The sequence below is a fragment of the Gadus morhua genome, chromosome 20, assembly GCF_902167405.1.
Source record: "Gadus morhua chromosome 20, gadMor3.0, whole genome shotgun sequence".
NCBI lineage: Eukaryota > Metazoa > Chordata > Actinopteri > Gadiformes > Gadidae > Gadus > Gadus morhua.
The window spans coordinates 6,822,720-6,849,862 of record NC_044067.1 but is presented as its reverse complement, the minus strand read 5'-3'; the positions used below and the strand labels follow the sequence as shown (position 1 = coordinate 6,849,862).

The following is a 27,143-nucleotide window of genomic DNA, read 5'->3' as shown; positions in this document are numbered from 1 at the left end:
AGGTCTATTTTGATATATTCAAAAAGACATTCAAATACCGAAATTCTGTCTGACAGTATCCAGTACTTAGGCTTTTACTGAGAATGTTTCCAGAGCTGCCTGCCAGAGAGAGAAGGGTTTGGGTTTTGCTTCCACATTGAAGACTAACTATTTTTGGGCAATTCCTTCATTTGCACCTTTGCACAACTTTCTTGAAAGGATGAGTCACTGAGTAATTAGTGTGAAGAAACTTTGTTGGGCGAAAATTGCTGGCACACCAAAGCGCTCAAGAACTTGCACGCACACATGCAAACACACACACACACAAACACACGCACACACACAAACTGTCACATACAGTAGTATATGCTGCTCGGTGTGTGAACCTTAATCTCCATCAAATGCTAATGCAGTGCTGTAGCTGACAGCTGATGGCTTTTTTTTTTAATCTAAATTTGCAGGGAACATCCTTTTGATATTTGGATACACACACCAAACACACCACCCGCTACTGACACACACACAAACATGCACACACACCCACACACACGCACACATGCACCTCGGCACCCAGGTATGCATGTGCAAGTTCCAACGCTCCATGCTCACATGACAGGTGTCATCTCACCCGGACAGGTTATTTTCCATCCACGGCTGAGTGATAAGGGTTCAGCGTCTGTAAAATTGCCTATTTTACAGACGCTTCAATCACCGCTGTCTAAAAATAGATAATTGATGGTGATCACCCTGCCGACGAAGGAGGAATCAACGACAACAAGGCTTTTAGCCGAAAGAAAAAAACCTTAACGTTCACCAGAATTAAATCGGGCTAGGAAGAGTCAAATATACAAATCTGTGTGTATTTATGGAAAACGGAAATGTTTAAACGCTAAACCTTTGCCTTTTCTTCCGGAAAAAGGTTGCAAGGAATTTTCGTTCAGCTGTTGGTTGTTATGGTTGCCAGGCAGATATCAATCATTCTCTATAGTGAAGGTTGTGACACACACACGCCCCGGGCACACACATCTTCTTATTTTCCGGCACACTTTTAATCCTTTCCTTTTCACAGTCTGTCGAGCCCACAGACAATCGCTGTGCTCAAATTAATTGGAAATAATGGAACAACAAATTGAAGGTGAATCATCTATTCAAAAGGGGTGCTCATGCAAATCATATAAATGTGGTCTGGGAGAGTATCTAGGGAGTTTTCGATCAGTTCTTGTATTTAGTTTTCGAGGGATAAAAACAGGGGTCTTCTTAACATGCATTTATGTTGCAAACACAGAATAGAGTAGAATGCCGTAGAAATGAAGGCGCACAGTATGTCTAACGTTGAGGTTCTATCTCAAACTGTAGTAGAGCAGAATAAGAGTGTATGAGTCATTATTGTTTGTGTTTTTGACAACATATCGTGACCTAACATCAGGCTGCTCTTGCCGTCCTGCGTCGACTCGTGTGTCACAACTGCTGGCAGCTGAGCCAGTCAAAGGTGTCAATACTGAGAGACCTTTGTAGATTTCCTCTGTGTTTGAAAGGGCTATGCATGTGTGTGTGTGTGTGTGTGTGTGTGTGTGTGTGTGTGTGTGTGTGTGTGTGTGTGTGTGTGTGTGTGTGTGTGTGTGTGTGTGTGTGTGTGTGTGTGTGTGTGTGTGTGTGTGCGTGCGTGTGTGTGCATGTGTTGATCTACTCTCTGCAGTAGTGGATGACCTTGCACTTGTTAGCCATGCTCTGTACTTCTTGCTATTTAATTGATAATGCCGAAGCACTTGTAACATGATCACACATTTAATTGAAGTGGTCTCAAGAACCATCAATTTAGTGCATGAGTGTGTGTATTGCCAGAGGAGTTTGGACCGACAATATTATGTTCAATTCCTGAGTTGATTATTGCTCTTTGCATTCGGGTATTTCTTCATTAGATGCATGACTTCCTGCATGAGAGTGTCAGTGTTAGATATTCCCATCTTGGGATGTCTCCTATATTTGTTAAAGAGGAACGTACCAGAATGCATCAGCCATTCAGAATAGGTTGTATTATGTCTGAAGCGCACATTTGTAGCACAACACAAACAAGAAATAGAATCAGATGGTTTGGAGAACAGTCAGTGCGAATTGATTATGTCTGTGCACTCTAAAACATAATGTTGAGTTTGTCCCTACACGCCTGTTTAGTTCGGGGCTTAAGACAAAGCTGTATGCTGTAGATGAAGAACCTCTGGCTTAACCCAGAAGGGGCTATAGAAATTAAAAAACATGGCCAACCTAATGTCGCACACGGGGTCGCTGCTAATTCTTGTAGTTACCGGACCTCCGATAATTACTTCAGAGAGGAAAATCTTGTTGAGCGCTAAAGGGAAGACTGAGCAGCCGATGAAAAGAATAACACCTACACAAACCCCTCAGCCTGTGCGAGTAAAACAACAGTCGGGATTATCATTTAATGATTACATGGCCTATGAGTGCCATGCTCCGGGTGCTTTTTTGTCAATAGAGTGCAGTGCTGCGAGCGTACCGTACGTCTACACAAATTCTCTTTGTTAGGAAACCATATGCCCAATTACGGACGACTTCGTTGGAGAGCTACAGTGAATCAGGACCATGCCAAGGCTGGTGGAAGTTGTTCTACAGCAGCAACAATGCTCTCGCTATCCCCCCTTTTATAATTAAATGACCAGTACAGCTACAGTAGCAGTCCCCATATAATGGATTCATCACCAGTTCATAGACAACTTACTCACATGCCAAATTGGCGGTGTTTCACAAAAACAAGCAAATAAACACTTTAATAGAGTGCAGCTTAGAGACGAGCCACTGAAGCAAACAGGAAACAAGATGGAGAGTTCCTTTGAATCATCAGGTGGGATCCATGTTGCACTGCGACTTCCTGCTCAATAATCTTCGTCCTGGCTCCCAGCCCAATGGCCGTGGCCGCGGTGCGATGCAAGCCAACACGGAAGACCCACCCTGATGCTGTTAGTATATCGGTAATCACTTCATCAATAAGGCATGCAGAGAAAAAAACCAACACATCTGTCATTATCGGTTGGTTACTGCACAGCCGTTGCTGGGAATGACTAGCATCTGTCAAACCCCTGCGCGCCGTTTGTCTTCATTCGCTGCTCCTGTCTCTCTTTTTCGTAATCTCAAAGGGTAGATGGCTTAAAACGAATGAGATAACCGCAACGAGGAGTCGCGCAGTTTGCTAATGCTATTGTTTTTTGTTTTTGCAAATAATGACATTGTCATCTGTGATGCTGGCTGTTGCTGGGTATAACGACAGTAAACAAGGATTTAATTTGTTATTTGCATGCATGGCACACGCCTGCGCACATATGTGTTTGTGTCGCACTGCAAATCGGACTCCCAGACACATTTGCACAAACGCACACGCAAATATATGTGTATGTATATGTATGTATATAAACATATAAATGCATGCAAATCGAGATCATATTAATTAGAGTAGCAAGGGTAATCTAATGAACACCCGGTTATTTTTCCATGCAGATGAACCAGGAGCAAGAGCAAGGGGAAGTAGGAAATACTTAATGATACACACACTCTCCCAGGCACACATTGGTAAAAACAGACACAAACACACACACACGCGCACATACACACACACACACAAACACACATATTTATATAATCACACACACCGACACACACGCACAAATGTGCACTAACTAGTGCATGCTCCACTCATCAATGTTGATTAGGATAATGCATTCATTGCATGAAATTAGGTTTGGTGGCTGTTTTAATGAAATGGAGCCTCGGCTAGCATACAAAGAGACAGCAGAGGTAACCAGAACTGATGGCAGGAAGCAGACAGATATGGATATGTCAAAAGACAGATACGGGGCTCTGCTAAACATTAAAGACGCTGTGCAAATGGAATATAACATTCCTGACACATCGAGTGTAGAAACATATTAGCCAGATTGTTTCACTTTGCGCCCACCATTCTGCTCCTCACACAAATAGTCCACGCATTAAGGCTTACACACGGCTTCCCTCTTGAAAGCCATTTTCTGACCGTATCGGAGAACCTTGCCGATGACATTCTCTCGATGTACAAAGCCATCGAGGGATAGCCTAAGTCCCGCCTTATATTCCGCTGTCCATGACTTTGTCTACGGCGTCTTGGGTCACAGGACGAAGTGACGGCCGTGACGGACACCTCTTCCTGTCTGTGTGTGTCGGTTTGTGTATCGTCACGCCATCAAATAAGTCATGATGAGGAATAGGTTGTAGAAAATGGAAGAAAATAGTTTCAGGTCACTTGTTGAACTTTTCTACATTCCTCGATCAGACGGCTCGCCTGGTGATAATGGAGGCGGTGAAGAGAGTGTAGATCTGTGTTTGTTCGCAAGCATTCATGTGCAGGCTACTGTAGCAAAACATATAGGCATTCATATAGACTACACATACTGTACATACCATAATTACAGATCGCTGTTATCGGATGTGGGTGGAAGCCATACGTACGTATACTATACGGTTGTGAGGCTCAATTGTTCATTGTTCAATTGTTCCATCTCGCCATACTTCCCAGTGCAAATCCTGCTATGCTGAAAATATGTGTGTTTGTCTGCGTGTGGGTGGGCGCCTGGGGAACCTTAAAAACGATTAAGAAGTGTTCGCAGAGAGTGCGTCTGCGCGAGAGACTTCGGGCTCCGTACGAGTCAACGCTGTGATGGAGGTTTGGATGTCATTGATAAATGCCCCATAATCCCCCACAGCTTTGTCGCCTTTCAACACAACAAACAAACAAAATAGTACAAAGGGGATCGGAAGATACAGTAGTGGTCATGCGCCGCCACAACAATGGAGGAGAAGTGAAAGTGTGCATGTGTCACCATTGACAAAGCAGCATAGCACTCTTTGGGGGTGAGGCTGTGTCGGGGTCTTCCTTGCACCACTTCTGGCGGTGTCGGAATATCTACAAGTGGCGATTACTACCTGCTGGGCTTGCAGAGTGGACGATGTACAAGGAGAGGAGAATAAAAGTGGAGGCGAGGAGAGCACCGGGTGATGCGTTTCTTTTGTGTGTGTGTGTGTGTGTGTGTGTATGTTTGTGTGTCAGCAGCAGGTGGTCGGTTTTTGTGTGAGAAGCACGTAAGCATGTCACCCTAGTGACAATTGGGATGGATTGCTCCCCTCTTCCAACCAACACCTGGTTCAGATCCCCCTCCCCCTTTGGTACACCTGCCTTCTGGTCAGCCAGGCGTCTCCTCCGTCGATTGAAAAGCAGCGGGATGTGCTGCTATTTTTACACCTTTCTCCGTGGAGTGGGTCCTTATTGACTATGCATTTTGCATGAAGGGCTTTCGCTTCGTCAAATGTGTTTCCCATTGATTGTATTACTGCCCGGAGTTCTGCCGGACATTTTATTATTTATGAATTAAACTAAAAGCCTGTCTGCCGTTTGTGTGATTTAATCGACCCAGGATTAATTTAGCGATTTAAGAAGAGGAGAAGAAAGGGGGTTGATGGACAGAAAGATGGTACTGCGTATCGCGGCAGAGAGAGCGGGGGGAGAGAGAGGGAGAGAGCGAGAGAGACCTTAGAATCCCAGGACAATGACTCCCCCTTATCTCTTGAATGTCACCTTCAGTATTCTGCTGGACCATTTTAAAGTAGCCAGCCACTGTGTCTGTCCAATTTTGAAGTCATCATGGACATGCACAAGTGAGCGCACTCACCATGCGCCACACATACGCGCACAATAGGCAGTCATACTCGCATTGGGCGCACACAGACACACACACTGGATTAAAAGCATTTCACGGGTCACAGAAATAGCCATTGTTCCTACCCGCCGACGTGGTACAGACAAAAACATCCCTGAGCCAAACACACCGATTAGAGGCCAAAATCAACAGCTAGCCACAGCACTAAAAGCCTCCTCCCCTGTGAATTTTGCAGGCCCCCGGGTTAGGCTTTAGAAAAGGCTTGGCAGTATCAGATTAGCGGTGTTAGAGCAGTGGTCAAGTGGAGTGGGTTGGGGTGTTGACCGGGATTTTCTGGAGAACCAGACCACGGCTCATTGGCCTCCTAATGACAAGGGGAGGGTGACCCTGCTGGCCTCCTTGCCCACGCCCTCTGCCCATCCCTTGGCAACTCCTTCAGAAGCGGACATGGTCCCGGTCGACCCAGTCCACTTGACTGGAGGATCCTAAGCAGTGCATTGGAGACTCTACTCCATGTTGATAGGCTCGGAGGCAATTTGTTTATTTTCTTACTTGTGATTCTTGTATATTTAGATCTCGATATGTGTGCGATGTCTCTAATTAAACGAGAAGAAGACATACACAGATGGTTGTTGGTTGCGAGCAATGACCCTATCACGCCATGTAGGACCATGATGGTTCACTGTGAAAGAGGAGTGTGGCTTATTGATGCTGCACAGCCTATGAAGTCACACACACACACACACACACACACACACACACACACACACACACACACACACACACACACACACACACACACACACACACACACACACACACACACAGAAAAAAGAATGCCCACACCAGACACATTCATCACAGGGATATTCGATGAGGTTCCGTGGGACCACTAGCAAGGCTCTGGGTGAGAACAATAAGTTCCGGTGTGTCAATGGTTTCAGTCTGTTGACTGTGGTGTATTCCCCCCCTGCGACGCACGCGCACGCTGCATACCCTTGTAAGAGTGGCTGGTTGCCAGCAGTCATGTAGGTGGATGTGGACACACATTTCTGTTTTTTTTTATTGGCTGCTCTCAGAGACTATGTGTTCACATGCTCCTGAGACTCACTCTGGAGGACTTGTCAAAAAAGAGCTGAGGAATATAGGGGGTTACATAAAAGTGGTTTTGCAAAGCCGACTGAATCAATAGGCAGAGCTTGTGGAGGATTTACACCAAAGAAGCTCCATCCTCAGACAACCCATTGATTATGCCACCGTTTATTCACTTATTTATATTTTCTAAGGACGTTTGTCACGTCATTGGTGGCTGTTGTCACAGGCATCCTTGAGAGAACTCCTGTACGTAGGTCAGTAATCCCTCCTCCGCCACGGCTTACTGCGTTCCCTGTGAGCATAGCGAACGAGGTAAACAGATGGGTGTATCAATGCAGAGCGAGCCACCGGTCAGGCTGACTTCACAGGGAGCCAGAGGTTCTTCAGATCAAAGAGGGACTAAGAGGACACCTTCCTTCAAATGCACTTAGAAACGTCTGGCCGATCCGGCGAGAGCTGCGTGAATAGCGCTGCAAGGTTATGTATTTTGTTCTTGCAAGGTTATCCCCCGTTTTGTATAGTGGCTTTTGCTGCTGTGGATTTTCAGAGCATATTTCCGGTGTCTATAACATTACCGATGAAAGATTCAGGAAAAACATTTTTATTTTTCAGGAAAAACATTTTTATTTTTCAGGAAAAACAGTTTGGACGAAACCCTGCTAATATGCTGGTCACTATTTTTTGATGAGTTCTCTATGACTGCTTGTCAACCAGTGACACTCTTGCCTCCTCTTGGCCTTCCCTCACAGACCTATGGAAATCCCCCCCCCCCCCCCCTTCCCCCTACAGCGCAGCCAAGCCTGAAATTGGCCTGTATATGAGAAAGATCCAGGGCCTGTCACCTGAGCCGCAATCCAGGCAGAAGACATTAGTCTCGGTGGTTGCATCAGACCCGCGTCACATCACTTTGGACAAGGAGAAGCAATGGCTTTGATTCATCAGCCGCTAACACTGACACACGCAAAGAAACAGGGCATTAAGAGGCCATTATATACATAGGATCTACAGGAATATATGGAATATAATCGATTACTTCTTGTGAATCTCTTGGCCACACAAAACATGCCGCCTGAAGAGGTCCCCGCGACCATCAAAAGTCCAATACGAGGATTTGGCAACGCATGCTATAATCATAATGAACCATTATAGTAAGTTGCATGCATCGGCTATCTCTATTAGAGAGAGCAATTTGCTCTTTCGCACGGCACCAGGTAAAGCCAGGTGATCAATAGTGAGTGCATTGTGTTGGGCACCTAAGCCCTTTCCATTGCATGTGCGTATTGTGTGTGTATATATATATATATATATACACACACAATATATATATATATATATATATTGTATTGACCAGAGAAGAGGCTGCTAAGCTTAAGCAGCTATAGTAGATAGCTTTTTACAGCCACCAATTGTAACAGCCCCTGGACTTGCAGGCATACCTTTCTCCAGAGCTATTGTCGACTATGGTCCATGTGAGCACAGCGTTCTGCCTGAATCCCCCTGACATTTGCACACTTTATTACACTAAGGACATAATGAAAAGGGAGTCCTAACTGTCTGCTGAGTTGAATAATTGCATTATTTGTACGTAAACCTTTTGTGCCTTCCGAAACTTGCCTATAAACAAACAGATAGCCGGACAGAAAAGTACTCTCTCTCTCTCTCTCTCTCTCTCTCTCTCTCTCTCTCTCTCTCTCTCTCTCTCTCTCTCTCTCTCTCTCTCTCTCTCTCTCTCTCTCTCTCTCTCTCTCTCTCTCTCTCTCTCTCTCTCTCTCTCTCTCTCTCTCTCTCTCTCTCTCTCTATCTCCCTCTCTCTCTCTCAAAACCTTTCCATATCACGCATGTCAATCATTATGGCACCAGGAGACTCACTCTGTCAGTTTAGGTAAGTCTGTTCTGTTCTCCAAACAAGATTTTATTAAAGTGGGGAATCCAGAGCATCAACCGGTTAATAATATAGCAAATACAATGACGAAAGACTGAAGGGCTTTCATAACCTGGTGGGAGGAGAGAACCTTGTCTAGCCTGGGAACAGCACATCGCTGGGAAAGGTTAGGGCCGAAGGTATGCGTGGGAAAGACAATGGGTAAGCCCTGGTAATCGGTTGCTGCTATAGACAAGAGTGTGCAGCTGATGTTCATGTTACGGCACTGTGCTGAGCTTCTGTCTGAGGCTTTGTTGGCCCAATTGATTAGGACCCCAGAAACCACTAGAGTCCACATTATAAATACTGCACTGTGTGTATGTCTGCGTGCGTGTGTGTGTGCACGAGTGCATGTGCATGCGTGTGTGTGTGCGCGTGCCTTTGTACTTTCATTGGTGTGATGCTGGAAAAGGCAATCAACAGCCAAATGTGCAGGTAGTGTTTGAGATGAGAACAGCAGTTTCTGCTAGTTTCCTCCAGCAAAGTTCACTTCCACAGTACTTTAGTCTTTTTTGTTTCAAGTTTTACCTTAGCTGTATACTTTTTGGTATATATTTTTATGTATAGGTGTATAGGAATTTTTGCCTTGTGTGCTTAATTGCCATCAAAAATATGAATATACAGTACGTTTTAGATTTAAGTTGCACACTCTACTGTATTCTGAGGAACTTCTATCTATAATCTTGGGGGTTTTGTCAGCATTAGCGAGAAGCCTATGCAGTCCCATATTGCTGCCTAATGCCAGTGACAGTCATCCACTCATTGCACAAGAAGTAAATCTCAGACATATACATTTTCTACTGCCAAAAAGCAAACAGGGATGAAATGGGAGATAAACTTCCTCATTCGTCACGCCTACCCCCCACCCCCTCCTTGCCCCCCTTCTCAAGATACAATTATCCCCTTAAAATAATCTGCTGGTTCTGTCAGCCACGAGCGCCGAAGACACGTCCACTACACAATGTAAATACACACAAGACACAGCGGGTCTTTCACACCCTGCGCCGATCCCATTGATTGACAGCGCTGCGGACGCGGCCGGCAAGCCCAGTCAATACTCTGGCTGGCGTGTTTAAAATGATAAGCTGCCATTCCCCCGATGGGCCAAATGTATTTCACCTCCAGGCTTAATCTGAAATGCATCACAGTTATCTTCAGGCTCCCAGACAGAGAGAATACCTGCTAGGGAATTTCAATCAGCCCGTGCCTTATGTAATTAAATGGAAATAATTGGTTTCATTCGCATTGACATAGCTTTCTTTTTCTTGTAATTATCCCTGCATGTTCCGTCCTGCACAGGATTGCATACGTCGCATACATATTAATCGAGACATCATTACCATTTCTCTTGTTATTATCCATTCCCACACAATTCTATTTTTCTTTCTTTTTTGCATGCTTCCTTCTTTTTTTTTTATGACAGTAAGTCCGAATTCTGGCTAAACGTATGTGTTGTGTCTGTCTTTGTGTCACTGTTGGTAAGTGTGCTGCTGCCCTCATCTGACCGAAATGTAAAACTGCAAGTTCCTCTCATCAACCCTTCCATCTGTGACAAACTATTTGCTTTGGGAAATCCCGGCTTAGTGTTCAGTGCTCCAGCCATAAGCTCTATCCGCCTAGCATTCCTTCATTGACTCCTCAAATCCCAGCTCTGGCTTTAGCAAGATCAAAACCACCTGTGTGTCCCCTTGTCCCTATGTTTACTGGCCGCATCTCTTCCATTAATACTCCTAAACATTCATCATCCAGATTTTTTTTGCACCCCCCCCCCCCCCCCGAAAAAGTTATTGTAACTTACAAACTCTATCTGTGTCTCGTCCTCTCTCTTTTTTCTGTCTCCGTTCTCTCTTAGCTGAAGCAAAGTGAGGCCAACGCGGACACCAAAGAGAAACTCCCACTCAGACTAAGGATCTTTGAGAAGTTTCCCAACAGACCTCAGATGGTGAAGATCTCAAAGCTGCCTTCAGACTTCACTGTGCCCAGGATCAGGTGAGTTGTCAGAAATAATACAGCTCTACAATAATATCAACGGGGAACCGCCAAAATTATATACTTTTGTTGGGAACATAGCCTATGTTGCAGGCCTTGCTTTCCGGAACTTTTTTCACAACACATGTATGAAGTGATCTCTCTCACAATAAATAACTAACTTGTAACTGAATACTAGGCTAGTTTTTCATGAACACGGGAAGTGGAGAATGACTCAAAGGAAATAGTTAATAGCTACAAAGATGTCTGTCTTCATGAATTTAATAAACAGGTGTTGGGGCCCTATTCTGTATCATGTAGCGTTCAACACCATAGCTGAACTTTATCCGCAACATCATAATTAAGTTTCCCCTCTATAATCATTTCCACCATGATTAATGCATCACCCCCCCACCCACCCACTAGCCCCCCCCCCCCCCCCCCCCCACACACACACACACACACACACACACACACACACACACAAACACACACACGCATCTACCACACATACACATCCCCATTCTCAACCGCCATGGTCGATAGCACGATATGGCTTACGGCTCAATAGCATAAATCTATACTCAAGCTTTCTTTCCCCACAATATTTACATTCTGACTGCCTTGCAGTTTTATTCATTGTCTATATGTCTATATATTTCTGCATGTTCACAAATGGATTCATAGTAATAATTACCTCCCGTGTGTGTGTATGTGTGTGTGTCTGTGTCTGTGTCTGTGTCTGTGTCTGCGTGTGTGTGAGTGTGTGTGTGCGTGTGTGTGTGTGTGTGTGCTCGTGCGTGCGCGTGTGTGTGCACGTTCCAGGGAGAGCTTCATGAAGCAGTTCATAGATCGCCAGCAGCAGGACACCAGCTGTTTGTTCCGTCGCCTGCCGTCTGCCTCCTCCTCCTCCTGCGACCACTCCAAGCGCTCGGCCATCGAGGACAGCAAGTACATCGACCAGAAGGTGCCCGGCTGTGGTGCCCTGCTACATTCAAACAAAAACTCTGACCTCTGGCCATTACCAATGAATTGTCTTCTTCAGTGGTACATTTAATTAAAGCCATAAAGACTCTCATTGTCTTCCGGGTGCAATTAAGCCAGTGCATGTAAAACTCCTTGGCGTTAATGATGGTACAGGCTAAGCTTTGTGTTGCTGATGTTGGCAATCTTTCCTAACCCGACCTGTTTTTTATCAGCTCCGTAGGTCAATATTTAGCATCCGAGCTCGTAATCTGCTGGAGAAGGAAAACACCATTAACAAAATACTGCGGTAAGCCAACACCTCTGTCAAACCCGCTCCCATTCCCCTTGTCTTGTTCCAGTCAGTGTCTGCTGTGTAGAAGACCAGCGTGCTCAAATTGTTTTGGTTTAATGCATTCCCCCCTGCCTCCCCCTCCTTCAACAGAAAGCAAGCGATTAGCACGCGCCATCTTTAACTCATTCAGTCATTAAATAGACGCCTCTCTTTAGGGGTGGGCGAAACCATTAAAGTAGGTGTTTATTGGATGAAGCATCGCTGTGACCATTTCTTTTTTCTTTTTCCCCATTTATTAGACACGCAGACACACACACACACACGCGCGCAAACTGAGCCATTTTAAAATCATTCCCTGTTCGATTAATCACATGGCTAATTCGCTATTTGGCAAGGTGGGGCTGGCGTTAGCGATAGTTAAGCTCGGCTGCACCATGTCTAATCTTTCGGCGGTACTCTGCGAGTCGAGGAGACAGACAGCCCCTCAGTAGTCACCGCACGCTTCAACTGGCTCACGGCGCACACGCACCAACCTGCGCGCGTGCACACAGACCCAGACACCGTCCGTTAATACACATGTACAGGGACGCATTCTATACACAATGTAGCGCCCTTCTTGCCAATAAACAACTCACCCAGTGTGTTCATAAGCAGAGAGAGACGCCACACCTGGCCGGTGACGCCAGTGTCTTCAGCCCAGATCTGGGACTCCGCCGGTGCTATACGCTATATCCAGCAGGAGCTGGAAGTCGCTAATCCCACACATATTGTCTAATGGAATGTTAAAGGACTACAGCCAGTTTGGCATTTACATCACATTTCACCACTTACTCTCACCGCTCCCCTCACAGAACGGGGCGGCCAGAACATAATTGATGACCCGATGAGTGTGTTGTGATTGCTAGCTGTTTTGGCTCGCCGCTATTATAATGAGGCTGTAACAAAAGGCGAATGGTGTGGGTACACGTGCATGCATTACGTGCCTGTGCGTACGCCAGACTAATGTTTAATGTTTATGTTTATATGTTTGCTGAACGGTGCGACTTAAATGGAGTGAATCATGCCGAAGCGAATGCATTTGCAGCAGAACCTGGATGTGTGGGCATAACGTTTATTATTTATTTATTTTTATCTTTCAGGTGATGTACAGTCATTTTTTAATAGCAAAAAGTAACCCAGAAAAATTACACAGCCTCTTCTCACCACCTGGTCTTTGTGCTCATGGTTTGCAGAGCTTGTACCTCACAGCGCATACTGAGTGGATCTTTGGAGGGCCAGCCAGCCAAGGAGCGCTCCATACTCAGTGTCCAGCACCATATCCGCCAGGAGCGCAGGTGTGACACACACACACACACACACACACACACACACACACACACACACACACACACACACACACACACACACACACACACACACACACACACACACATAAAAAAGGACTGAGACGCAAATACCTCAGCTGCCTAGTAGCCTTCCTTGTCAGTTTGTCATCATCGATTATTCCTTTTAATTTCTCTCCCTCCTTCTCTCACTGTCAATCTCTATCTCGCTCTTTCGCTCTCTCCCTCTTTCTCTCTCTCTCTGTCTGTCTGTCTGTCTGTCTGTCTGTCTGTCTGTCTGTCTGTCTGTCTGTCTGTCTGTCTGTCTGTCTGTCTGTCTGTCTGTCTGTCTGTCTGTCTGTCTCTCGCTCCTTCCCTCTTTCTGTCTGTCTGTCTGTCTGTCTGTCTGTCTGTCTGTCTGTCTGTCTGTCTGTCTGTCTGTCTGTCTCTCGCTCCTTCCCTCTTTCTCTGTCTGTCTGTCTGTCTGTCTGTCTGTCTGTCTGTCTGTCTGTCTGTCTGTCTGTCTGTCTGTCTGTCTGTCTATCTGTCTATCTCTGTCTGTGTCTCTCTCTCTCTCTCTCTCTCTCAGGTCCCTGAGACATGGATCCACCAGTCAGAGGATCAGCAGAGGGAAGTCTCTGGAGACCCTTACCCAGGATGTAAGTACCTTAAGTAGAATACTTCAAGGATGTGAATAGAAGGCAAATACATTGTAAAATGCACAACCCCAGTGCAATAGCTCCGCAACTAACAACTTATTTTTGTATTATTCATACTGAAAATGATGATGACACCCTGGCCCCTCTAGTGTCATGTAGTAGAGTCTAGCACTTCCTGAATAATGGAATATTTAAACAAGGTCAGGGCAAGAGGCAGCCATGACCGCCTGTTTGTGAAGCCCATGTGGAAGCGACTAAGGTGTAGTTCTTCTAACGGCCTATAGTTGGCTCGTGGTGGATGCTTGCAAAAAGGACGGTCACCATTCGAAGCCAATGGGGAAATTGTGATTTCATTAATATGATATAAAGTAATGTAAAAGCGAGTAAAATAGATACATTGGATCCCAGTGGCTAGTTTTATAGTATTTATTTCGATTTTGCCCACAGAATACTGTGCAGCGGCCATTCCCGTCCCAACCTCATTGTGCCAAATATGGATTGTTTCCTCTTCCAGTTGCTAAAATAAAAAACGGTCATAACGATTGGTAGACCGATGGTTGTCCATATTTTGTACAGTCTTTGGTTCAGGGTCTTCCGTTACATCCCACAAGTGATGTCCTGAATATATGTATGGAGATTCTTACTGTTGTCTCATTGCCTCTCCTTTGCATTTTTCCTCCTCAGCATTCCAGTACAGTGCGCTACCGTAATGCTCAGAGAGAGGATAGTGAGATCAAGATGATTCAAGAGAAGAAAGAACAGGCAGAAATGAAAAGGTGCACAAATCGCATGCACTCCAACACACACACACACATATAGATACACACAATATCAATATTGTGTATCAATACCAAATACATACAAAAAAAACCCAGAGCTTATCAAGGATTGCGATGAAGTTCACATCCATGATATACACATATTACATATTCTTACATATCGCATATGCTGCGGTTAATTTCCAATCGTATACCTTGTGTTTCGACAGGAAAGTCCAAGAGGAGGAGCTGAGGGAGAACCACCCGTACTTCGACAAGCCCCTGTTCATCGTGGGGCGAGAGCACCGCTTTAGGAACTTCTGCAGAGTGATCGTCCGCGCCCGCTTCAATGCGTAAGAATCCCCATTCAGTCGCCGGGTGTCGTGACGTGTCAAAGAAACGGACGCTCAAACGAGTTTCTCCGCCGAGTCAGCTGCATTTGCAGTTTGAAACATGGGTTTGATTCATGTGGTTTCAATGTGTTTAGATCCAAGACGGACCCCATGACGGTGAAGAACACCAAATACCACCAACTGTAGTAAGTCTGATGCGCGTCAACCCATTGAGTCTCCATTGATCTTTCTGTCGGGCCTCATTGGTTTCCTTTGAATCCTTCGTCTTACGACTCGTCTGCTGGGAGTTTCATAAACAGTTGTGCGGAAGAAAAATTTGATTTGGTGCCGTGATTAAACCCAATAAAGGTTCCGCAGTGCGTGGAATGGGATTATAAAAAAATGAAAAGGTCTGAGGCGGTGCTTTGAATCTGTTGCTGCTGGCACTGGGAGAATTTACAGACATCCTGCTGTTGGCAAGATTGGGCAATAACACGCACAGGGGTGCACACACACAAACACACACACACACACACACACACACATACGCACACAAACAACATTCCTGTTCAACTAAGGGATCCATCTTTCTTCCTTCGTCCCTCTCTTTCATTCTATCGTTCTATCATCCTTCCTTTCTTCTTTTCTGTGGCTGCCGCTGTGCCTCTCTTCCTTCCTGTCTGTCTGTCTGCCTGTGTGTCGCCATGTGGCGGTCTTTCTAGTGCTCAGAGAATCTATCTTCATTGCTATTCTTACCCTTCCCTGCTGTCATTTTAAAATTCAGTGCTCAGGGCATGTACGAGTTAGCATTCCTGTGTCTACTGTCTTTTCAGCTTCACTAATTAATCAGCACAGGCACACTGCTCTCTAACTGTGTTTGTGTGTGTGTGTGTGTGTGTGTGTGTGTGTGTGTGTGTGTGTGTGTGTGTGTGTGTGTGTGTGTGTGTCTGTGTGTGTGCGCACTCTAGCGACCTCCTTGGTCTGGTCACCTACCTGGACTGGGTGATGATCGTGGTGACCATCTGCTCCTGCATCTCCATGATGTTTGAGTCCCCCTTCACCAGGGTCATGCAAGCCCCGACCTTACAGGTGCTCACACACAGCATAGACTCACTGGATTGAGGGCCATATGAACATTACATGTAGATATAGTATGTCATCCAAATGCATGTGTATGTTTATGTGTATATATATCTAATGACACATTTGTAAACAAATTGAATTCAAGACACAGGTTTAACATTTTGACCCACACATTCAGAGTTTGTTTCACAAGTTCTCAAATCCAGTCTACACCAGGGATGGAAATTCCCCCTTGTCATATGTTTTTGGGCCATTTTCTTTACATGAAAAACAATATCAAGTGACTCCCAAAATAGATTTAACATTTTCGATAAAATAAATATGGATCCATTTTAAACCCCCCCACCATCCCAACTTCAAGGGTAATTCTATATTTTATAAGAGGTGAATTGCCTCGACGCCCTATTAATCTCTCACCCGCACTCTCATGTTTTGCACCATAGTGACCTCCATAATTAAGGCTCATGCATGATCATTTAAATTTTGCATGAATGCATTAAGGGCTGCAGGGACTGCGTACCAATGAATGTATCAAGAAACCGATGCATGTAACATGGGAGTATATTTGAATAGATGAATGTTTCAGATCGGGGAGTACGTGTTTGTGATCTTCATGAGCCTGGAGCTGAACCTCAAGATCATGGCGGATGGCCTGTTCTTCACGCCCACGGCGGTCATCAGAGACTTTGGGGGAGTGATGGATATCTTCATATACCTGGTAAATGAGTCAAGATGTTCTCAGTGTGCCATCACATTATCTCACCTCCAGCAGTCCTACCATGCTATAGCAGAACCTCTGGGGGGAGACGGCCCAGTGCCAGGGCCGGATACTAACGACTGAAAGTGGCTGGGTTATTATGGGCGCTGGTTCCTGGTTCGCTATGGAGATGTTCTGCCGAACTCACTACCGTGACTGGATGAAGCTTTCTGAAGCTGTTTATCACTGTATTTCGACAGGTCTAAGTTTACCCGCTGTTGATTTAAAACCTTGCAGATCCAGGGCTCCAGTAGTTGGTAATCATTGGTCGAAAAAAATGCAAAGTGAAAAGAAAGCGACAAGCATGTTCACCCTGATGTGAGCGAGTCTGCTTTCAGATTTTAGATTCTTCATCTAAAGTCTGATTTGTGTGACCAGCCCTCAGCGTTCCAGCTAGCGTTCAGCTCATGAGTACAGAGCAGTAGGAGATTAAGTCAGTTTATTGATAAATGAGGATGTGGTAAACAGGTCAGGGGGGGGGGGGGGGGGGGGTGAAGGAACTGTGAAGTTTGGATGGGAACTCTCTGAGGAAATCTTACGGTCTGGAGCTCGATATATAATGAATCATTCGATTGAATGAATCCCACTACTGGACCTGGAGAATTATAGCCGGGTGGATTTGGGGAGATGGGGGTGATGGAGCGTGCAAGTGAAGAATGCTACAAGAGACCGGGAGAAAAGGGGGGGTTTAAATACAGGTGGATATTGGGAGGTGGTGTGGCTATCGCCTGAACTTGCGTCTATAGAACTCTATTTTGTGTATGTCTTGCTTGAGTCCAGGCATTTACTTTGTTTGGATTTATGATTGCTTACATCACTGTCTAGTGAGCTTGCTGTTCAATTTGTGAATATTATCTGATTCCGTTTATCAGTTTAATTTAATTTAATGTGTACGGGCCTCTTTTTATTTCCATTAGTTGATCATTTATTTTTATTTCTTACGCATGTAATTTGCATATAGATAGGGAAATTAGCTTTGCTGCAGGGCAGACTAGGCATTTTTAGAAATGGCACATTAAACAACATGGCATTTGGTCTTGCTATGCTACAAGAGTGCCTCTTGATTGAATATAAGCTTAATTAAATCGCACAAAAAAACAGAGATTATCTGATTCCAACTCTGGATCTGGATCTTGGAATGCTGTCGCCTAAATGCACACAGAGAATAAAAATACAATTACCTTCCCGTCTCTGCATCTGCAACCATGCAAATGGATGATCACGCGTACCAACAGTTTATTAAAACCAATTCCCTTCAACGTGTTGCCCCGTCTGTGTTTAACATGCGGAGTACTTATCGCTCTCGGCCGTCTTCTCCTCCGCACACCCCGCCCTCTCTGTTGCCTGGTGGACGTTTAGGTGAGCCTGATCTTCCTGTGCTGGCTGCCCCCCAACGTGCCCCCAGAGTCGGGGGCTCAGCTGCTGATGATGCTGCGTGCCCTGCGGCCCCTGCGCATCTTCAAGCTGGTGCCTCAGATGAGGAAGGTGGTGCGGGAGGTGCTCAAGGGCTTCAAGGAGATTTTCCTGGTCAGTGGTGCAGGACAAATGCAGGCTGCACACATGCTGTTTGTGTGTGTGTGTGTGTGTGTGTGTGTATGTGTCAGTCAGTCAGTCAGTCAGTCAGTCTTTAGGATATGTATCCCTTTCACATGCAAACAAATCAATGTTAATGCCCACAACCTATACTAGCCTTCTGCAATATTTTGAGAGGTCTGTAGTGCACAGACCTCTAGTGGTTTGTGCAGTGAACTACAATGCTGCAACTCTTTGTCAGTTAAATAGATCTTCAGAAAATGTCAAAAAAAACATTATCTCAGTGACGTCCATCTTATTGGCTGCGGGCTCATTCTTCCAAACCCCAGCCAATCTCCTCTGCTTCAGCCTCCTCTGAGCCGACGGTCTGGGGATCTGCACAGTGTGGGAATGGGTTGTCTGCCTTCAGCTGTTTGATTGATCATCTCTCTCTCTGTCTCGATGTCTCTCTCTCTTTAAATCTAACTCTTACTCTCTCACGCTCTCTCTCTCTCTCTCTCTCTCTCTCTCTCTCTCTCTCTCTCTCTCTCTCTCTCTCTCTCTCTCTCTCCTTCTTTATATCTCTAACTTTAACTCTTACTCTCTCTCTCTCTCTCTCTCTCTCTCTCTCTCTCTCTCTCTCTCTCTCTCTCTCTCTCTCTCTCTCTCTCTCTCTCTCTCTCTCTCTCTCTCTCCTTCTTTATATCTCTAACTTTAACTCACACTCTCTCCTCTCTCTCTCTCTCTTACTCTCTCTTGCTCTCGCTCTCGCTCTCTCTCTCTCTCTCCCCTCTTACTGACAGGTTTCCATCCTCCTGCTCACACTAATGCTGGTGTTTGCCAGCTTTGGGGTTCAGCTCTTTGCTGGGAAGCTGGCGAAGTGCAACGACCCTCATATAATGAGAAGGGTATGGAGGGTTGCCGTGAATGATAATGTTTTCACCTTGGGATAATTTGATCCCATTATTGGGTCTGCTTAATTAACTCCCCCTTGATTAGGGGATCCAATAATGGCAATCAAATCCATAGATGACCCTTCCCCCAATAATTATCCATCAACATCCCTCTTCTTGCTGCTGATCACGTGCTACTGATGAATCCATTGCAGGTGGACTGCCACGGTATCTTCAGAATAAACGTCAGCGTCTCCAAGAACCTCAACTTGAGGCTGAAGGCCGGAGAGAAGAAGCCAGGGTTCTGGGTGCCAAGAGTCTGGTACGGCGATTGCCTTTTTATGTTTCCTCTTTCTCCAGCTTTGCTTTGATTGATGTGCTTAACGATGCGGTGATGACTCATGTGTTGTTATCCCCTGCACTCCTATTCATAGGGCCAACCCTCGTAATTTTAACTTTGACAACGTGGGCAACGCCATGCTGGCTCTGTTTGAGGTGCTGTCACTCAAGGGCTGGGTGGAGGTCCGGGATGTCATCATTCACCGGGTCGGACCGGTACGAAACCACCCAATGCATCCAAATCAATCGATCTCAAATATGGCACCCTTCCTCACTCATTAGTTGAGTGATGAACGGTGCCATGGTTGAAATAAAGCAAAGAACTCGCCGAAATAAGTTATTTTGTGTTATTTTAATCAGGGAGTGTTCTCATTTCTTCGTACTTTCCACATCAGATCCATGGCATCTACATCCACGTCTTTGTGTTCCTGGGCTGTATGATTGGACTCACTCTGTTTGTGGGTGTGGTCATTGCAAACTTCAATGAGAACAAGGTGAGTCAAATAGTCACTGGTAGTCACTAGCCAACCTCCACTAATGATGCATTCATAAACACTGGAACTCTTATGTACATGGTTGTATCATTTAAAATGTTGGCAAATAAAATACACTCAATAAATGTCTGTCAGTCAAATGTTATTAAAAAAGTAACAGTTGAAGCTATAATCAAAATATAAGATTCATGCTGATGTTCACTTTTGAATCAAATTTGTGGCAAACTCAATGAGATTATACATGCGATGTAATACCTAGTATTAATATCAAAACAGCGTTGGATGCATTCTTGTTTTTCATTAGTTCACTTATTTTATTTCAAAAAGAAATATCAGAAACAAATCAATTTCACGGTTTCTTTCGAAATGATGGAATCAGAGGGGTTGAAATGGAAAATACCGTGGATTCAATGACTCACAAGAATATCATGTTTGCCTCCCTGCTGCTCCAGAAAACCCTTCATGGGGTTGAACTCAGTGCGTGTCCGTATACATTATGCTATTGTTTTGAATAGAGGAGCTCACAGCACCACCACAGATAGTGAACTGCGTTGACTGATGGTGCCTGACTGACTTTTCAACTCTGCTCACTCTGCTTTCACTGACTAACAAGACCTGAAGACACGAATAACTAAATAAATAGAACTGCGAAATCAGGGCATTCAAAAACAGATGAAGTACAACAATTTTTTTTTTTTTTTTTTTACTCTGATGCCCCAAATACTACTTTTAAGATGACGTGACAAAAACTTTGAAACATACGATAATAAACCCTGCCACTAACAACACCAAGGGTCTATAAGTGATTTGTGAGGTTCATGATTCCCTTGGAGCACATTTGAAGAAGATGTGAAATGGCTTTCAGAGTGCATCTTAGCACTTCTGTAATATGATCAAACCCGTTGGGATTTGATTGGATTGTGCTACATTTACAAGCTTGCCTTTGAAGTGCTTGCCAGCTGTGTCCGTCGTGGGCTTTAGGAGGGGAAAGACGAACGTCTTATTGGCTGAAAAGGCAAGCGGGCCCGCATTGCAGTATATGAAGTAACATAAACGAAAAAGTGCATACATTGTTTCTGAAGCCAACTACAAAATTCGATCAAGTATTATTAACAGCCAATGTGAACACTGTACATCTGCCTGTCATGTACTGAGTAGGATTGTCCCTTTTAAGACAAACGTTATATTGAATGTACGTGTATCAATATGGAGGGAACGTGTTTAATATAACACATGCAGTTGGAGAATTTCAGTAAAGCAACATTAATGAGTTGAAATGTGTGTCGGTGTCTTTGAATGTCAGTAAGGTTGAAGACATATCGAACTCAAAAGACATTACTGTCAATCAGTACTTGGTCCAAGCAAACGCCAGTATGCAAGCAACTGCTCCTTGGTTGATTGTAGAACAAACAAATATATTATGCTCGATGACTTCTCAAGATGATTCCAGAGGAACAGTTTAGCAAGTAGAACATACTGATATTTATTTAAAAATAAATGGCAAAAAGCGTTAGATCTTCTGCATGAACCACATCATACACTGACCAAGCTGTGTTGCTTCTCAGTGCTCCGTCCTATTTGCTGCGGGTTCCCGGGGTTCGTCCAGGTGTTGACCTGTCTGTCTCCGACCCACAGGGAACTGCTCTGCTAACGGTGGACCAGAGGAGGTGGGAAGACCTGAAGAGTCGACTGAAGATAGCCCAGCCCCTCCATCTGCCCCCCCGCCCAGGTACGCCCACGTACATGCATGCACACGCGTACACATGCAAACACACATGTGTACAAGATTAGCCCAGGTAAACCACCTATACACATGCACGTAGACAATGCATACAAAAGCACCGAGCACATGAACACCCGATAAGCCCAGGTACTAAACACACACGCATGCATGTAGATATGCATACAAAACTACACACAATACACATTCCTACAGTCCATCTATAAAAAATGCTTGAGATGAATGGGTTTAGCTTAATCTAGGTGGTTGCATATTTAGTGAATTTGCTCCACTGGGAGAAGTGTGAGAGTCCTGCTTTTTATCATGAAGGAATAATATCTGACACCATTCATTCATTCTTTCATTCATTCATTTATTCAATTACTTTTCCTTTTCTCATGAAGAAACAAATGGTTGCATAAGGCAAAGTATTGGGGTTTTAGGGGGAAGCTGGACCCAAGTAGGTCAAGTAAGCAGATCTTGTACACATGCAGTCCCTATTCTACAGAGGAGACAGCAGCCTCCTAAATGCTCAGTTCTCAGTCGCCGTCGGCCCTTAAATCGACACCAACACACCCTACATGTTCCCTGTCGATCGCAACCAAGCCTCCGGGGGCGTTTCAACACAACTGTTCTTTATACATCCGACATCCCAACAGCAGCAAGTGATGCAGAGGAGGAGGGTGGGGGGAGGGTCCTTTGAGACATCGTTCAGGGGGGGTGGGGGCTCCAGCGCAGAGCCCTGTGAGTACAGTTCAGATGTGGAATAGAACAGAAAATCAATGGTGTCGGCTACGCTCTGCTGACACCAGCAACAATCCGCCCAGCTTTGATCTTCAGCCAAACGGCCCTCAGTGCTGCTGCCATTCGCCCGCTGGATCGCTGTCTCAATCACTCGACCCCTCACTCATTCACGGAGTTACTGACCTGTGTGAATCACACAATGAATCACTCGCTCACGCACTCGCTCTCTCATTCGTTCACTCACTAACATACTTGGATACTTACTCAATGACTCACTCCCGCAGTAACTGACTTGTTACTTACTCAATGACTCACTATCTAACTAATTTGTTTACTTACTCACTCGCTCATTCAGTAACTGACTCAGTCTCAGAAACGTATGCACTTTCTCAATCACTCTCTGACTTACTCATTCAATCACTCACTGAATCACTCATTCACTCTTACTTATTTCCTCACTCACTGACACACTCATTAACTCAGTTACTGACATGGTCACTTACTGAGTGTTTAGTTAATGCGTTAGCAGGAGTTTTTCTTTTTTCAAAGCTTAGCCGCTATTGGAGAGTGAGCTACTATTGATGTGTATCAAGTATGATATAAGATGATGGTAAAGATCATATAAAGATGTAGTGTCACTCTTTAGGGACATTGTCCAGAGACGTTTTGCCCTCCTACCGTCATTATTGATGCAGCCCATAAAGCTCAGCACAAGCAGAGGCATATAGCAGTTAATGAGGAGGAAGAATTTATAGAGTTTAACAACAAGGGCTGTCAAGTTGTCACTGAGGAGACAAGCTGTCCCTTAGCCTCCCGACAGTTACATTGATTAGATCTGCTATGTCCTTCGTATACTGTTGTTGTGTTGTGTACTGCTGTGGTTGTGTATTAGATTGTGGTCAGCCACTAAAGTTTGTTTTGGTGAGGGTTATTAAATTTCCCATTTGTCCATAGTAGCATTAACAAAACTGGTTTGACACTCGAAAAAACGGTACTCCCTTAACTTTCCGTTCAACCCTTCCACTCCCCATCAGAATAATATCCTCACCCCTTAATGTTGAGTTGAACCGCGATTGATGAAAAAACATAGAATTGTCATTGGATATGCCTGTGCGTCTGTGTCCGCTGCTTCGTGTTCTGAACCTCGTCTTCCCTGACAGAGAACGGGGGCTTCCGGGCCAAGATGTATGACATCACTCAGCACCCCTTCTTCAAGCGGGGTATCGCTGTGCTGGTGTTGGCCCAGTCAGTGCTGCTCTCTGTGAAGGTACAATGGGAAGTACAATCATCATTAAAGCCTGTGTCTTAGGGAATACATTTGCACATATACATATTTGTGTGTGTGTGTGTGTGTGTGTGTGTGCGTGTGTGTGTCTCTTCCACAGTGGGATGTGGAGGATCCAGTAACAGTTCCCTTGGCAACCATGTCAGTGGTGTTCACTTTCATCTTTGTCCTTGAGGTGAGCCTAGTCTTTCCATTGTCTCAAAGTAAGAAGCTATGCACTCTTTCATTTATTTTTCAAAGCCCAATCATGCAGAGGGCAAATTTCCGTTGCCCTCTGCATGATTCGACGCGAAAAAATGAATATAATCATATTGTTTAGCTTTGTAAAGTACTCTAGTCTACCAGTGTCTGTCCCGAGATGGCGTGCACTTTTTGCTATCAGATGTTAAAGGCCATTTGATTTGTGTTGTGGTGGTTGCCTAGGTGACCATGAAGCTGATAGCCATGACTCCAGCGGGCTACTGGCAGAGCCGTCGGAACCGCTACGACCTGCTGGTCACGTCTCTCGGGGTCATCTGGATAGTCCTGCACTTTGCCTTGCAGGTAGGATAATGCCAGGACACACTCAACATACATGAAAACACAACACAATCACACACACTTGCTCGCCTGCATACACACAAACATGCACGCACGCACTCATTCACTCACTCACTCACTCACTCACTCACTCACTCACTCACTCACTCACTCACTCACTCACTCACTCACTCACTCACTCACTCACTCACTCACTCACTCACTCACTCACTCACTCACTCACTCACGCACGCACGCACGCACGCACGCACGCACGCACGCACGCACGCACGCACGCACGCACGCACGCACGCACTCACTCACTCACTCACTCACTCACTCACTCACTCACTCACTCACTCACTCACTCACTCACTCACTCACTCACTCACTCACTCACTCACTCACTCACTCACTCACTCACTCACTCACTCACTCACTCACTCACTCACTCACTCACTCACGCACACACGCACGCACGCACGCACGCACACAAACGCAAGAACAGTGCACACATTCACCTATACTAAGTATTCTCTTTGACCTTTTTCATTGTTGGATTGTCAGGGCTTCTGTGATTTCAGAGTGGCTCCAACTAGTGTGTTTGTGCTTTTAAGAGACTTATAATATGTTGCTTTCCAATCATTCCTTATTTCTGTAGTGTATTAGGGTCAGTGTGGTGGATTTGGTGAAATACTTTCACTGCAGTGTGGTAATGCTGAAATCTGAAATCTGCTGAAATCATCTCACGTCTCTGAACACAAAATGATCAAATGAATGTGTACGCCTCTGCCCACAGAACGCCTACACCTACATGATGGGCACATGTGTGATCGTCTTCAGATTCTTCACCATATGCGGTAAACATGTGAGTACAGCATCAGGAACAACGTATTTGCATTACATTTCATCATTACATTGAATCAACCCATGTTTCTCCTCCAAGGCCTGTGTTTAATTATGCATCATTTTTTCTTTTTTACAAAGGTGACGTTGAAAATGCTGCTGCTGACCGTCGTGGTCAGCATGTACAAGAGCTTCTTCATCATCGTGGGCATGTTCCTCCTCCTCCTCTGCTACGCCTTTGCCGGCGTCGTCCTGTTCGGCACCGTGAAATACGGGGAGAACATCAACCGGTGAGACAGGCGAGGATCGGCACTCAACCCACCATGAGCGTCCGGCGAAAGCATTGGAATAATATACTCCTTTGTACTGCTAGGAACCTGTAATAGGGTTATGTTTTTAGGCTGCGAAACGACAGTTCAGCGTTAAGCAGGTGAAATTTGTATCGGTTTGAGCCTTGAGCGCAGCCTCAAGGCAAACAAACCTGAGCTGTCCGCCGGTCCGAGGGGAGCATCTGCATTCGACAGGGCTTCAACGCTCCCCTCCGGAAACACGTTGAAAACACTGTGATTAATATTCTAGCAATAGAGGGCAGGATGGTCTAGTGGTTAAGGTGTGTTACCCCAAATGAAAGGATTCAAGGTTTGAACCTAACTCTCTAATCAAAGTCTACCTGTAGAAGGCATCAAAACAAACCTTGTGTGTGTGTGTTTGCGTGCGTTTGTGTGTGGGTGCTTGTGTGCGTGTCTTATGTGTATGTGTCTTAAAGGCACGCCAACTTCTCCACGGCGGGCAAGGCCATCACGGTGCTGTTCCGGATCGTCACGGGCGAGGACTGGAATAAAATCATGCACGACTGCATGGTAACGTTTCTTTGAGTCATTCTTATTGACTTTAAGCAATGGGATCGAGTTAGCTTCCCTGAGCTATGTGTTGACTTTATGTGTGTTTTATGGATGATCTGTCCCCCCACCCCAGGTGCAGCCCCCGTTCTGCACCCCAGACATGCATCGATACTGGGAGACGGACTGCGGCAACTACGCTGGCGCTCTCATCTACTTCTGCTCCTTCTATGTCATCATAGCGTATATTATGCTCAACCTGCTTGTGGGTATGTCCGTGTGGGTGGTTGTGTGTGTATGTGTGTGTGTGTGTCTGTCTAATAGCATCCGTGTTGTGCGTAAGTGACTGAAATATATTCAAATGGGTAATAATATCCTGTCTCATCAGGACAGGGCTATGTTTCATTTCCCGCCGTAGGCCGATGCCAGCCACGGTAGCTCATAAAGCTCAATAAGCCTTGGCGTATCCCGCGGGGGCCAGTTAAACACCATTATTATGGCTTATCTGCAGCGCAACCATCAAACCCCTTCGAACAGAAATTATTACCTGCCGTGTTCCAGGACTTGGGGAAAGCGAGGGAGGGATGAGAAAGAGGGAGGGAGAGAGGGAGGGAGGGAGGGAGGGAGGGAGGGAGAGAGAGAGAGAGAGAGAGAGAGAGAGAGAGAGAGAGAGAGAGAGAGAGAGAGAGAGAGAGAGAGAGAGAGAGAGAGAGAGAGAGAGAGAGAGAGAGAGAGAGAGAGAGAGAGAGAGAGAGAGAGAGAGAGATGGAATGCAAAGAAGCATGTGTTTTTTTTTGGGGAACCCAGACAACACCATGTACCGTCTTTGTGTATTATCTACCGGGGATGTGCTTCCCTTGTTTAATATACTCCCCATATCCTTATCTCCCTATGTCTGGGTAAGTGAGGACAGCGGGGCGGGCGGGGCACGGGTGCAGTGAGACGATAAATGCGTTAATACTACGTTTATTGGGCCAGCGGTTATTGAGCGTATCGCTTTCACTCACACACCATCCAGACAGCCGTTTAACACACGCCACTAAGTCACTCCGAGGCCTCGTGCAAACCATCCCGACATGACCAATGACTGCCAGGCCATTTACAGAAGCACACGCATCATGTTC

The 27,143-nt window shown here is 45.4% G+C and overlaps 1 protein-coding gene across 2 annotated transcripts in view; it reads left to right on the top strand.

Moving 5' to 3' along the window:
• Positions 1-27,143, top strand: part of nalcn (sodium leak channel, non-selective) — a 73,605-nt gene that overhangs the window by 40,557 nt on the left and 5,905 nt on the right. For both annotated transcript variants that reach the window (XM_030344174.1, XM_030344173.1), the window contains 23 exons: positions 10,544-10,680; positions 11,485-11,626; positions 11,859-11,932; positions 13,150-13,251; positions 13,829-13,898; positions 14,583-14,674; positions 14,887-15,009; positions 15,144-15,194; positions 15,957-16,077; positions 16,658-16,789; positions 18,188-18,355; positions 19,144-19,248; positions 19,449-19,555; positions 19,668-19,788; positions 19,968-20,066; positions 21,702-21,795; positions 23,691-23,797; positions 23,916-23,990; positions 24,239-24,358; positions 25,134-25,202; positions 25,322-25,470; positions 25,947-26,040; positions 26,156-26,288. In XM_030344174.1, the coding sequence (XP_030200034.1) occupies positions 10,544-10,680; positions 11,485-11,626; positions 11,859-11,932; positions 13,150-13,251; positions 13,829-13,898; positions 14,583-14,674; positions 14,887-15,009; positions 15,144-15,194; positions 15,957-16,077; positions 16,658-16,789; positions 18,188-18,355; positions 19,144-19,248; positions 19,449-19,555; positions 19,668-19,788; positions 19,968-20,066; positions 21,702-21,795; positions 23,691-23,797; positions 23,916-23,990; positions 24,239-24,358; positions 25,134-25,202; positions 25,322-25,470; positions 25,947-26,040; positions 26,156-26,288 (2,485 nt within the window). The remainder of the gene's footprint in view (positions 1-10,543; positions 10,681-11,484; positions 11,627-11,858; positions 11,933-13,149; positions 13,252-13,828; positions 13,899-14,582; positions 14,675-14,886; positions 15,010-15,143; positions 15,195-15,956; positions 16,078-16,657; positions 16,790-18,187; positions 18,356-19,143; positions 19,249-19,448; positions 19,556-19,667; positions 19,789-19,967; positions 20,067-21,701; positions 21,796-23,690; positions 23,798-23,915; positions 23,991-24,238; positions 24,359-25,133; positions 25,203-25,321; positions 25,471-25,946; positions 26,041-26,155; positions 26,289-27,143) is intronic.